The sequence below is a fragment of the Myotis yumanensis genome, unplaced genomic scaffold (genome assembly GCF_028538775.1).
Source record: "Myotis yumanensis isolate MYYU_CA2020_CCGP unplaced genomic scaffold, mMyoYum1.0.hap1 SCAF_17, whole genome shotgun sequence".
In the NCBI taxonomy this organism is placed as follows: domain Eukaryota; kingdom Metazoa; phylum Chordata; class Mammalia; order Chiroptera; family Vespertilionidae; genus Myotis; species Myotis yumanensis.
This window is the reverse complement of record NW_027223768.1, coordinates 25,440,510-25,453,027: the sequence shown is the minus strand read 5'-3', so window position 1 is coordinate 25,453,027 and position 12,518 is coordinate 25,440,510. Positions and strand designations below refer to the sequence as shown.

The 12,518-nt window shown below is 36.5% G+C and overlaps 1 protein-coding gene across 2 annotated transcripts in view; it reads left to right on the top strand.

The window, feature by feature from the left end:
• The window catches only part of EDEM3 (ER degradation enhancing alpha-mannosidase like protein 3), a 66,388-nt gene that overhangs the window by 38,260 nt on the left and 15,610 nt on the right, over positions 1-12,518 (top strand). The window contains exons 13-18 of one of the 2 annotated variants that reach the window (XM_070397667.1): positions 47-171; positions 5,486-5,651; positions 5,910-6,064; positions 6,933-7,086; positions 9,475-9,666; positions 11,520-11,685. In XM_070397667.1, coding sequence (XP_070253768.1) covers positions 47-171; positions 5,486-5,651; positions 5,910-6,064; positions 6,933-7,086; positions 9,475-9,666; positions 11,520-11,685 — 958 coding nt within the window. Of the gene's footprint in view, positions 1-46; positions 172-5,485; positions 5,652-5,909; positions 6,065-6,929; positions 7,087-9,474; positions 9,667-11,519; positions 11,686-12,518 lie in introns of both variants that reach the window. The other variant, XM_070397665.1, reaches the window with a different exon arrangement.

Below are 12,518 nucleotides of genomic sequence, written 5' to 3'. Positions count from 1 at the left end.
TATATACATATATATATATATATATATATATTCTCCTTTTTAATAGGCTACAGGAGACCCTTACTACCTTGAAGTAGGGAAAACACTTATTGAAAACTTAAATAAATATGCTAGGGTGCCTTGCGGATTCGCTGCCATGAAGGATGTTCGTACCGGAAGTCACGAGGACAGGTAAAACAATTCCTAAATGTATGACTACTAGCTAGAATTCAGATATACTTAATGCTTTTTTAAAAATATATTTTATTGATTTTTTACAGAGAGGAAGGGAGAGGGATAGAGAGTTAGAAACATCGATGAGAGAGAAACATCAATCAGCTGCCTCCTGCACACCTCCTACTGGGGATGTGCCCGCAACCAAGGTACATGCCCTTGACCGGAATCAAACCTGGGACCTTTCAGTCTGTAGGCTGACGCTCTATCCAGTGAGCCAAACTGGTTAGGGCAGATATACTTAATGCTTTTACAAAGAGTATTTGAAGGTACAAACCTTACTTTGTTGTGTTTATTTTTAAAACTCTTGAATAGGCTCAGTTCTAATTGTTTGAAAAGTTTATATTTTTATCATAGTGCCTGGCATGTAGTAGGTGCTCAAAGTATTTTTAAAAAGATGAATAAATGTTGTTAAATATCAGAACCTTGATATTAGGAGTATTAGGAATATTGAGGTTTTAGTTTCCTTTGTTAATAGTTTTTTTATATTATATAAAATGTTAGAAATTATCAAGGTGATAATGAATGATCTGGATTATTTTTCTTCAGACAAGAATTCCACAAAAAATAATATCATGGTTAATGTGTGTATTCTTATTGGTTGCTGATTTGGAGGGCTGGGAAAGACCATTGGCAGTTTCTATTCATTGGATACTTAGATAGATGTAGATGGTATGAAGTATTCAGGATATAAAAAGCACGCTTTGGTTAATGTGACCAAATGTTAATAACTTAGCATTCCAGTTATTCCAAACTCACTTATCTGTTCTTTGTTTTTAAATATATTTTTATTGACTTAAGAGAAGAGAGAGAGTGAAACATCAATGATGAGAGAATGAATCATTGATTGGCTGCTCCTGCATGCCCCACCCTGGGGACTGAGCCTGCAGCTCATGCATGTGCCTGGACTGGGAATTGAACCATGACCTCTTGGTTCATAGGTTGACGCTCAACCACTGAATCACACTGGCGGGGCTATCTGGTTATTTTAACTGTTCAGAACATAGCAACACATCTCTGAAAGGACAGTAAAACTTGTTTGCTCATTTGTTTAACAAATACTCATTCCACAAATATTTCTCAAGGTGTCTTATGCACCAATTATACTAGTTTTTGAGGATTAATGATATAGAAACATTATTTCCTGTCATGAATCGCTGAGGACAGGCAGATAAACAGGCTTTAAAACATTGGGTAAGTGCTACGGAACATATTAAAGGGACATGAAATACAAATTGGGGTGTGGTAGTCACTGAAAGGTTTCTGTGTCATGAAGGATGAGCAAGAATTAGAAGAAAGTGGTAGAAGGAGTTCCGGGCAAGGGTACTAGAGGCAGATGAAACATAGCACTCAACTTCTACTCAGAGTTGTCCCTTAGTCCTTTACTCAGAGTATTTAGATAATAGTTACCAGTAATTAGGTCGGGGACCTCCTTCCCTGAGCACAGCTGATAGATGAGGAATGGATAGGTTTCTGGAAGCAGGCATATAGATAACAGCAAGTAATGAAAGCATAAGCCTATGTATTTATCTGTAGCATTTATTGACTGCTTCCTACATTCCAAGCACTCTTCTAATTAACCGTTTGAGTCCCAAGCAGCGCGATTGCGCTGCTGAGATTTTATGTCTAGAAAACATACGATTCGTTTGAGTCCCGGGGGTATTGAAAAAACACTGTCGAAGAATCCCAAACAGCGCAACCGCGCTTTCTCTAAATGAGTACGAAAAGACCCAAACAGCGTGATAGCGCTTGTTTTATTTTATGTCGAGAAATACCAAGCAGCGCAATTGCGCTGCTTGGGACTCAAACGGTTAAGAACTTTGGATGTTTAACTCATTTGATGTTTACAACAACCTTCTGATATGTAATTTCTATTATAACCTTCATTTTATAGCTGAAGAAACCAAGGCACAGAAAAGTTAGGGAACTTGCCCTAGGTCACACAATTAGTAAGCTTAAGTTAATTCTAATCAAGGCAGATTGACTTTTGACTACAATGCTAATTAATCACTTACTGCCTGCCAGGCATGGCACTTAACTTGAGGATGGAAGGATATATCAGAATCAGTGAAAAAGTAGGTGTGTACAGAATTAATCACAACCATGTGATAGGTGCTATAGTAGAAGGAGGTTGAGGGATTACAGAGAATTACATGACATTGTTTCTGGACCTCTTATCACTGCCTTTACTCCTTTCTGATTGTATTCCAGTATATAAGTGTCTCTTAAAATATCATGTCCAGAATTAACCAAACTCATCAGATGCCTGGCACAACAGCACTGTTACCATCTGAATTCAGGCACAAGATTGCTCATTTTCTAAGGGGCTGAAGGGCTTACACTCTCTGCAATTGAGGATCACTGCTTCATTGACTCACTCATGGCAGTATGTACCTCTCTGATGCATTGACCTAACGAGAGGTTGAAAACTAATCTTAGTGTTTTATTATTAGATGTGCTTCAGTTTTTTGGTTTGGTTTTTTTTTTAGCAACTTTATTATGTTCAACTCACAGTGAACTTGTGGCTAGTTGACCTCAGATACTTAACTGTGACCTGGTGACAAATGGGTGTTCTCCACCCTGCTCTTGAGCAACTGACTTAGAACTTCATACTCATCCCAACAAAAGTTCATATTTGTTGATTTTGGGGTTTTTTGTTTTGTTTTTACCAAAAAGAGAGCTTGACTCTCATCTCAATCATCTAATGTATTAGCTAATCTACCTATATTTAGTGATCTGCAGTTTAGATGAACATGCCTTAAAAAAATTTTGGGAGCAGAATGTTGGATAAGACCACGACTTCATGGCATGGCATTTGAGAGCTTTCCATTACATGCTCCCTGCATTTGGTTGCCTCTTCCCTGCAGATCTTTCAGTGCTTTTGTCTGGCTCACCAGTGTCCACACGTCCACAGTTTTCCAAATGGAAAGATCTGTATTTTACTAATAGTAGATGATCACTGGAAAGAATTTAAGTGGAAAAAAAAAATGAGTATCTTCCTTAAGACACTTTCCTTACTTGCCCACCCTAAGATACCACTGTTGGCAATTTGATAAACAGTCTTCCAGACATTTTTTAAAATTTGTATTTATTGATTTTAAAGACAGGAAAGGCGGGGGGAAGAGGAGAGAGAGAGAGAGACAGACAGACAGACAGACAGACAGACGGAGAGAGACAGACAGACGGAGAGAGAAACATCGATTTGTTGTTCCACTTATTTATGCATTCATTGATTGATTTTTGTATGTGCCCTGATCAGGGATAGAACCCACAACCTTGGCATATAGGGATAATGCTCCAACCAACTGAGCTACCCACCAGGGCAAGACATTTTAATGCCTGTGTGTTATGCATTTGTGTACATGTTTATTGTTTTTAATACAAGTTAGATATATAAGATACCCAACTTGCTAGCTTTACCCAACTCATACCTAGTGATCTTATGTCTCTGTTCTTTTCCAAGTGTTTCAAATGTTTGTTTCGTAGTCAGTTCTAGAATTTGTCAAAAATCAACATTCTGCTCATGAGTCTACAGTTCTCAAGCTAGCATTTGCTTGTAATAATAATTGTCAGTCCTTCAGAAAATATTAAATTATGACAGGTGTACTCAGGTTGACAGGGAACTATTTTATCTGTTTTATGAAGATTAACATCTAAAATGTTCAAAAAGGTTTTGACAGGTGACAGATGAATTATTACTCCAAAGTAAAACATTTATAGGTAGGAAAAATAATAATTTCTCTATTTTTGAGCTCATATTTATGCCAGGTGCTATGCTAAACAATGGACATATAATCTCTTACTTAGTCTTTACACCAGTGTTAGGTGTTAATGATTATTATGTTCTTTATAGAAGAACAAACTGAAGCTCACAGTCCTTGTATAATATCCCCAAGGTTACACAGCTAGTCAGTGGATGTTCTTTTCTGTTTCCAAAGCCCATGTTCTTTACCACTGTGTTCCATGGCCTCTCCACTTCATTAGTAATGCTGTGTAAACTTGATTTCAATTTATTAAATGTTTATTGAGTACATTCTGTGTGCCAGGAATTGTGCTTGGCCTGAGGTCTGAAACTATGCATTCTGTCCAGTATGCTACAAGTTATTTATAATTGTCAAAAATTAGATGCTTTGGGAGGTGGTAAATTGATTAAATTTCATGTTACTATAATTACATCTAACAGCTATGCTCTTTTGCTCTTTTTCTGCCACTTTTAATTTTATTAAAACTTTTAAAAATTGTTTATTAAAACATTACAACATTAAGTAGTTTGTAAAATCACATAGTTCTATCCCCTTTATTTTTCATACTGGAGGCCCAGTGCATGAATTTGTGCACCAGTGGGGTCTCTCAGCTTGGCCTGCGGGATCAGGCTGAAACCAGCTCTCTGACTTCCCCCGAGGGGTCCTGGATTGCAAGAGAGCACAGGCCAGGCTGAGGGACCCCAATGGTGCACAATCGGGGTGGGGGAGGGACATGGGAGGTTGGCCAGCAGGGGAGGAATTGCAGGAGGACAGGGTGTGTCTGGCTGATCTCACCCAGTCTCAGTTGGCCAGACCCCAGAAGCAAGCTAACCTACTGGTTGGAGCGTCTGCCTCCTGGTGGTCAGTGCACGTTATTGTGAGCAGTTGAGCGGCTTTAGCATATCATTAGCATATTATGCTTTGATTGGTTGAACAGCCAACCGGTCCACTGGACACTTAGAGCATATTAGGCTTTTATTATATAGGATTCTCTTCTTGACTGGTATGTAAATATTTACAAAGTTATACTCCATGTGATTTTGTGTTGTACCTTTTTTCATGAAACTTTTTGTAAATGATTCCTTTACCTTTAATGCCTTTTTAAATTATCACTTAAATGGCTGCATAAAAACTCTATCAAAATTGTATTACTTCATCCCCTTCAATTAATATAAATTAAGGATTACGTGGTTCTCAGCAGTAAAGTTTACCTGCGTTACCTCCTGGCTGTTGGTTCTCTATAGAAGAAATGGAAAACCCTCGCTCCTTGGAAGGCCAGTAGGAAGGTTTGGTCTGCAGTATTGGCAAGATCTAGTGTACCTGTGCGGTAGGCAGCACACTAGTCTTTTTGTTTCTTTGGAAAATAATTGGTGAGTCAATGCCATTACCACCAGGGGATAGATATAGTCTATAGTTCCTTGGACATCTAAGTTAGTGTAATATATCTATTGACCTGGACTCTGACTTTGAGATAGTTGGTATTAGGATATTTTTGTATTCTTAGATTTATTTGTAACCTCTTATTTTAGAATGGATTCTTTCTTCTTGGCTGAAATGTTTAAATATCTTTACCTGTTATTTGCGGATAAAGAAGATATTATTTTTGACATAGAAGATTACATATTCACAACAGAAGCTCATCTGTTACCTCTCTGGCTCTCTACTACAAATCAAAGCGTCTCTAAGAAGAGCACAGTAGGTTATGTTTTTAAATCAAATGTCTTACTCTCTTATTTACTTTCCTGTGTTTGTTTTATTTTTCCAAGTGAAAAGTAATCCATGACTAGAATTCAGTAAATGTAGTATGGGAGGAGGAAAAGTACACTTGATGTTTTCTTATTTTGTTTTCTTTTATGGCGCCCTATATACTTAGATTTTATTTAAATTTTTCTTTGAACAAACTATAATGTTAAGAAAAATACTTTTTTCACATAACGTTCTTTTTTATTGTAGACTTCAGAATATATAGAACTGGATGACAGTAATTTTGATTGGACTTGTCCAAATACTCAGATTCTCTTCCCTAATGATCCATTGTATGCTCAGAGCATTCGTGAACCCTTGAAAAATGTGGTGGATAAGAGCTGTCCTAGAGGCGTCATCAGAGTGTAAGATGTCTTATTTTATATTTGTTAATATCAGAGTCATTCTTAGTAAATGAAGGAGAACATAAGGGACATATAACAGCAGACATTCACTTAGACCAAAAATATTGTGGCATGTAGTTATTGCTGATTAAAATAAAATAAAAATTATTAGTAAAGTTAGATAGCAAATTTTATTCTGTGATGCCTTATTATTATGGAAATTTTCTATTTATCTTTTGTTTAATGAACTGAATAATAGTAGTCAATGGGCAGTTTTCAACTTGTGTAGCTCATTTATAGAATAGTTTCATCAAATATTTTCATATGTCTTATATATGTAGAAAGTATTTTTCCTTTTACCTGCAATGTGTGTAGTGCAAATATAGGTTTTATTTTTTGATGAGGTACTTATTCTTGGTTGTTAAATTTTTGCCTTAATGAGTTCATTTTCTTCTAAATACTTAAATTAGAAAGGCCATTGCTAGGGAAATAAAAATAAATTTAAGTGAATGTTATAATTCACTGATATAACTATTGTTTTGATTTTAAAATAGCAGAGAGAGAAATCTGGTTTTCAAGGAAGAAATCAGTAGTAACAAATCCCAACCCAACCTATTCTGTATTTTCAAGTGGTTATAATTCTGTTGACTAATACTACCTTATTGATAATATACATGATTTTATAACTATAAAATATTATTTAAAAGCTATACCACTTACTAGTAACCTAAGTTATATGGAGGAAAATGCCTATTTCTAGTTATTCCATTTTTACTAGTTCTAAAATTAGCAGTTTTGCAAATATCTAACATTATTCCTATTTGCTTTATGTTTTTCTCCAGTTCTGACTTGTAGTTTTTTAAGCCTTGCTTATAATTACTTTTAGCAGAGAGGAGAGTTTCAGGAGTGGATCTAGACCCCCGCTGAGAGCCAGAGATTTCATGGCCACTAACCCTGAGCATTTAGAAATCTTGAAGAAGATGGGGGTGAGTTTGATTCACCTCAAAGATGGGAGAGTCCAGTTGGTTCAACATGCAATCCAAGTAAGACATTGCTGTATTAATTAGATGCAACTCTGCTCTTTTAGTCTCATAAGCTTTCATGAGATAATGACATTGGGCTTTTTAAAAACTTTTAATGTATCGTTTAAAGTTAGAGATTCAAAATTTAAGGATTTGAAAATATGTTGGTAAGCCATCTAATTCAACCCTTCAGAGTATAGATCGATTAAATCACAAATAGGCTGGGCAATTTGCTTAAGTTAATAAAGGTAAATATAGGACTCAAGCCTAAGTTTTCTGATTCTCCGTCCCTTGTCTTTCCACTGTTTTTATTTAGAGCATAATCTTACATGGTAATAATTAGTTTTAATATTTATATTTTACATTATTTTATTTTCCAAAGAGCTACTGAATCTAAGTATTTTATTCACTGTAGAAATCAAAATTTGCATTTATCTCTCTACTCCTAGAAAACATAACATGTCTTTTGGGGAAATTTTTATTGATTTTTGCTTTAAAAGTTTTCATAACATGAGGTCTTTAAATTATTTCAACCTAGAGTCATAATCAGGTATCCCTAAATCTCAAATTCAAACTTCCCACAACCTCACCTCCCCTCAGATTTCGATTTCATTTCTGTTCTTGCCACATCCATTCTTCCTTAAAGAATATTCTGCCTGTTTCCTTACATTTCACCAACCTCACTCCTCAGTAGTGGGAGTGGCATCTCCAATGGCATTGCTTTCACTTAGTCCACCAATAACATAATTGTCACTCAGTGACCTTCTAATCCTAATGTGATTGAATTGTTCTCTAACAGTTGATTGTCCCCTATTTATTTATTTTTAATATTTTTAAAATTGACTTTTAGAGAGAGGTGAAGAGAGAGAGAAACATCAATGTGAGAGCAAGACATTGATCTGCTGTCTCCTGCACGACCCCCACCAGGGGACTGAACTCACAACCCGAGCATGTGTCCTGACTGGGAATTGAACTGGCAACCTTTTGGTACATAGATGACGGACAACCATCTGAGCCACACTGGCCAGGGTTTGACAGCCCTGTTTTTAAATATATTTTTATTGATTTCAGAGAGGAAGGGAAAGGGAAAGATAGATAGAAACATCAGTGAGAGAGAATCATTGTTTGGCTGCTTCCTGCATGCCCCACACTGGGGATCAAGCCCGCAACCCGGACATGTGCCCTGACTGGGAATCGAACCGTGACCTCCTGGTTCATAGGTTGCTCAGCCATTAAGCCACACCGATCGGGCACAGCCCTGTTTTTAAAATTTATCCTTTTCTTGGCTTCCAGCATACATCTTTCCACTTCTCTGTTCATGCCTTTATAGCTCTCTTTCTTGGCAGAGCCACTCAGTGTAGGCACTACCAAAAGATCTGGTTCATTCACTTTTCTCTCTCTACTCTTCTTCAGCAATCTCATCTGTTCCTACAAGCTCAGCTGTCATCTTTGTACACTTGATTTCTTATTTATACATATGTAACCCCGATTCCTAACTTTACTCTTAAACCCAGCTTTGATCTACCTGTCATACATTTCTACATCTTGGCCTCAATCTGTGCAAATCTGAATTCTCTTCCTGCCTCCTCCTTATTCCAGCTGCTCTCCTCCTTGTTCTCCATCTCAGTAAACCCTGTCATCATTCTCGAAGTCACCAAAACTAAGCCACCATAATTTCAGGATAGGCTTGAACTTCTATCTCCCAAATCCTCTCTGTCCTCTATCCTCTTAACTCCCATCAAGTCCCGTTGACTTTTCCTGTAAAGTGTCAGGAATCCATCTTTTTCCACTATTGTGAGGCATCCTTCAGCTTTTCCTCTCTAAAGATTCAATTCAGATGTCACTCTATTTTCCAGATCCACACTGGCAGAGTTGTCATTTCCTTGTCCACTTTCCCACTTGAAAAATGTAATTATAGCTAATTTCACATGTCTCTCTCCTCTAGATACAAACTTCTTAAAGTAAAAAGTCTGTCTCCCCAGTGTCTAGTCAAGTGCTGGAATATAATAGTTGCCTGATAAATATGTTTTGAATTTAATCTGATTGTTGGTTCATAATTTCAAAGAAAGGAAGTATGGATCAGGTACGGTGTTTATTTCTTAAAAGGGGAAACAGTGGAAAAGACAAGCAAAATGAGCATTTGATCACTGGGTGGAAGTCCAGTTCTCACCTTGTATCAAAAATGGTTTATGGAACAGTGAAGGAGCTATTGGTAAAAACTACAGATGTCATTTTCAGAAGTAATATTTTTTTAAGAAAAATCAGGCTATAAATATTTGGTAGGGACCGAAACTGAAAGGAGAAAATTTAGAGTGGAAGACCAGTGCAATAGTATTAAAGTTGAATATTAAAAAAGAAAAGAAGGTTACATGTTTCCAGAAGGGATAAAATTATCTGTTTCTTTCCTAGGCTGCTAGTTCAATTGATGCTGAAGATGGGTTGAGGTTTATGCAGGAGATGATTGAATTGTCAAGTCAGCAACAGAAAGAACAGCAGCTACCTCCACGAGCTGTACAAATTGTTTCCCACCCATTTTTTGGCAGGGTAGTATTGACTGCTGGACCAGCTCAGTTTGGGCTAGATCTGTCTAAACATAAAGAGGTGTGTACGCTTACCATGTGCTTGCTGAAACTGAGTTAAAATACTATTTAAGTATTGTCTAATTTCTTAGTTTTTTTTCTATTTAGATTTAGTCTCTTTTCTGATTAAAAATGGACCTATTTTTAAATATTTATTTAAAAAACCTAAATATTCACTTTTCCAAAATAAAAGTTAAAAGTATATCTTGTAAATTTTGAGTCATAATGTACATCTACAATATGTTTATAAAATTTTACTTAAAATATTGGTCATTTACTGTCCAGTTTTTGGTCTCTAAATTAGTACCTTTATCTGAAATGATTTTCAGACTTTGTTTTGTTAATCCTCACCTGAGGATATTTTTCAACTGATTTTTAGGGAGAGAGGAAGAGAGAGGGAAAGACAAAAGAGAAACATCGATGTGAGAGAAACACATCGATTGGCTGCCTCCTGTACGAGCCTCGACCAGGGCCTGGGCCTGGGAGAAGTCTGCATCCAGGGTACGTGCTCTTGACCGGAATCAAACCCGGGACCCTTTGGTCCACAGGCCGATGCTCTATCCACTGAGCCAAACCAGCTAGGGCGGTTTTCAGATTTTTAAACAACTGCTAGACCCTTTTTTTGAACCAAAATCTGACTTGGAGGCTTAAAGCCGAAGTACCCAAGTGGCTGTGGAGAGCTGATGCTGAGCTTGCACTGAGCAGACATGGAAGACCACTGGGCTAGTTTTTCCTCAGGAAACAAAGACCTGCACAGTTGAACAGTTCACAAGTTCATCAAACTAATTGGTGGCAGAGCTGGAACCAGAACCCAAGTATGCTGATAATCTAATGACAATGCTCTTTGAACTCTATTACCCCTAATTTAGACTAAATCTAGTGTGTATTTGAAAGCTTTGCAGGTTTATAGATTGACTCATTTATTCGGCAACTCTTTATTGAGTCCCTACTATATCTAGGCACTGTTCTAGGTGTTTACAATCTATCAAGTTTACCAAACCAGTAAAAATTTATACCCTCCCTTGTCTAGTTTACATTCTAGAGTAGCGATTTTCAACTGGTGTGCTGCAAGAATTTTTAAAACATGTAGTATCTGACTATTTAGTCAGGAACATTGACCTCTTTTCCCTTAGATTGTCAAATTAAAAAATGACAGCAGCCAACACAACAATAGCTGTTCAGTGTGAATGAACCAAAATTATACTTAGTTCTTGTCAGATTGGCAAAATTTTTTTTTTTTTGGTGTGCCACAGAATTTTAGTAATTTATGCCATGGGATGAAAAAGGTTAAAAATCGCTGTTCTAGAGGACTATTAAAGCATCTTTACACTAAATATCTTTTTTAAAGTTTTTTGGTTCATTTAATTTTCTAGAAAGAAGAACTGCTTGCAGATTCATGTAGACTAAATCTATTTTTTTCCTCTTTCAAAAAATGTTTCTGGTTACCAATGATGGTTTTATAGTGGTTCCCAGCTGCTGTAAGTGTGGATATGGTTGCGTCGTAAATCTGGCTACAGGCTCCAACTTTATTACTTATTAACATTGTGTCTTAGAGCAAATTACATAACGTCTCAGTTTCTTTATATATAAAATGAATTATCTGTATTTCATTCAAGGCTGTTATAAAGATCAGGTTTAGTGATTTATGTAAAAATGCTTTATAAACTGCAAAGCACAATAGAAATAAATATTGGTTGTGTACTATGACATGCAAAATGTTCAAAACAAAATTTATTCCAAATATATATACTGGATATGTTACCATTAGTAAAGAAACAAGGTCTACCTAAAGCTTTATATATCAAATTTTATTTAATGACTAGATAGCGATTTGAGAAGATAAATGAATATTGAAGTCACTTTTATTTCTGACAGACAAGAGGATTTGTTGCAAGCAGTAAACCATACAATGGTTGCTCAGAGCTTACTAACCCTGAGGCAGTGATGGGAAAAATTGCTTTGCTACTAAGAGGACAGTGCATGTTTGCAGAAAAGGCACGCAACATCCAGAATGCTGGAGCCATCGGTGGCATTGTCATTGGTAAGTCATCCTCCACTTCAGCATCATTCTGTTGACTAGAAGGAGGTAATTTTTAGGATTTCCCCCCCCCCCCCCTTTGTTTTCCAAAATTATATTAAAACGTTTATTGTGTTTTTATTTCACTAGACAGCATAGTGAATAGGTAATCCAGTGGCTCTCTTAATAATTTCTATAGGTCTCATATCTTTTTTGAAAGTCTAGATATGGGTTTCTGTATATTAATGCCAGTAAAAGTACTTGTGGACAGGTGTGAAGGTGGGTAGAGGGGAGAGGTAAAGTCACGCAACACCATAAGAAAATGTGCCCACAAGAGCCAAAGCCCTGTAAAGGCAAGACTTACATCCTGCCACCTCCAGTGGGAGCCATTGAAAATGCCCATTCTGCCTCAAACATTCAGACATAGGGAGGCGCACTTCTTGGCTCTGCTACAAAATCATGGTGTAATGTTGGCCCAGCTTTAGTGTATCTGTTTATTCAGTAGAATATTTTATTAGCTTCAGTGAAAGTGATAATATCTTTTAGGTGATTATAAGGTTTGAAAATAATATATATAAAATTTCTTAGCATAATAGCTGACAAATCATAGATATAAGCATTAGTTGCTGGTAAATTTTTATCTCCTTAGGTCTTTCCCCTCTGAAATTACAAACTTTAAATAATTTCACTCATGCATTTCAACCAGTGTGCTTTGATTTTTGATTTTTTGTAGGAAATCATTTATATCACGACAAGCAGGCCAGGGAAAATGTAATTTTTTCTATGCTTTAAGTAGGGAGGAATTTACATTTAGAAAGAACTAAAGACCTGAGGTCACTTCCTAATTGCACAGTTAG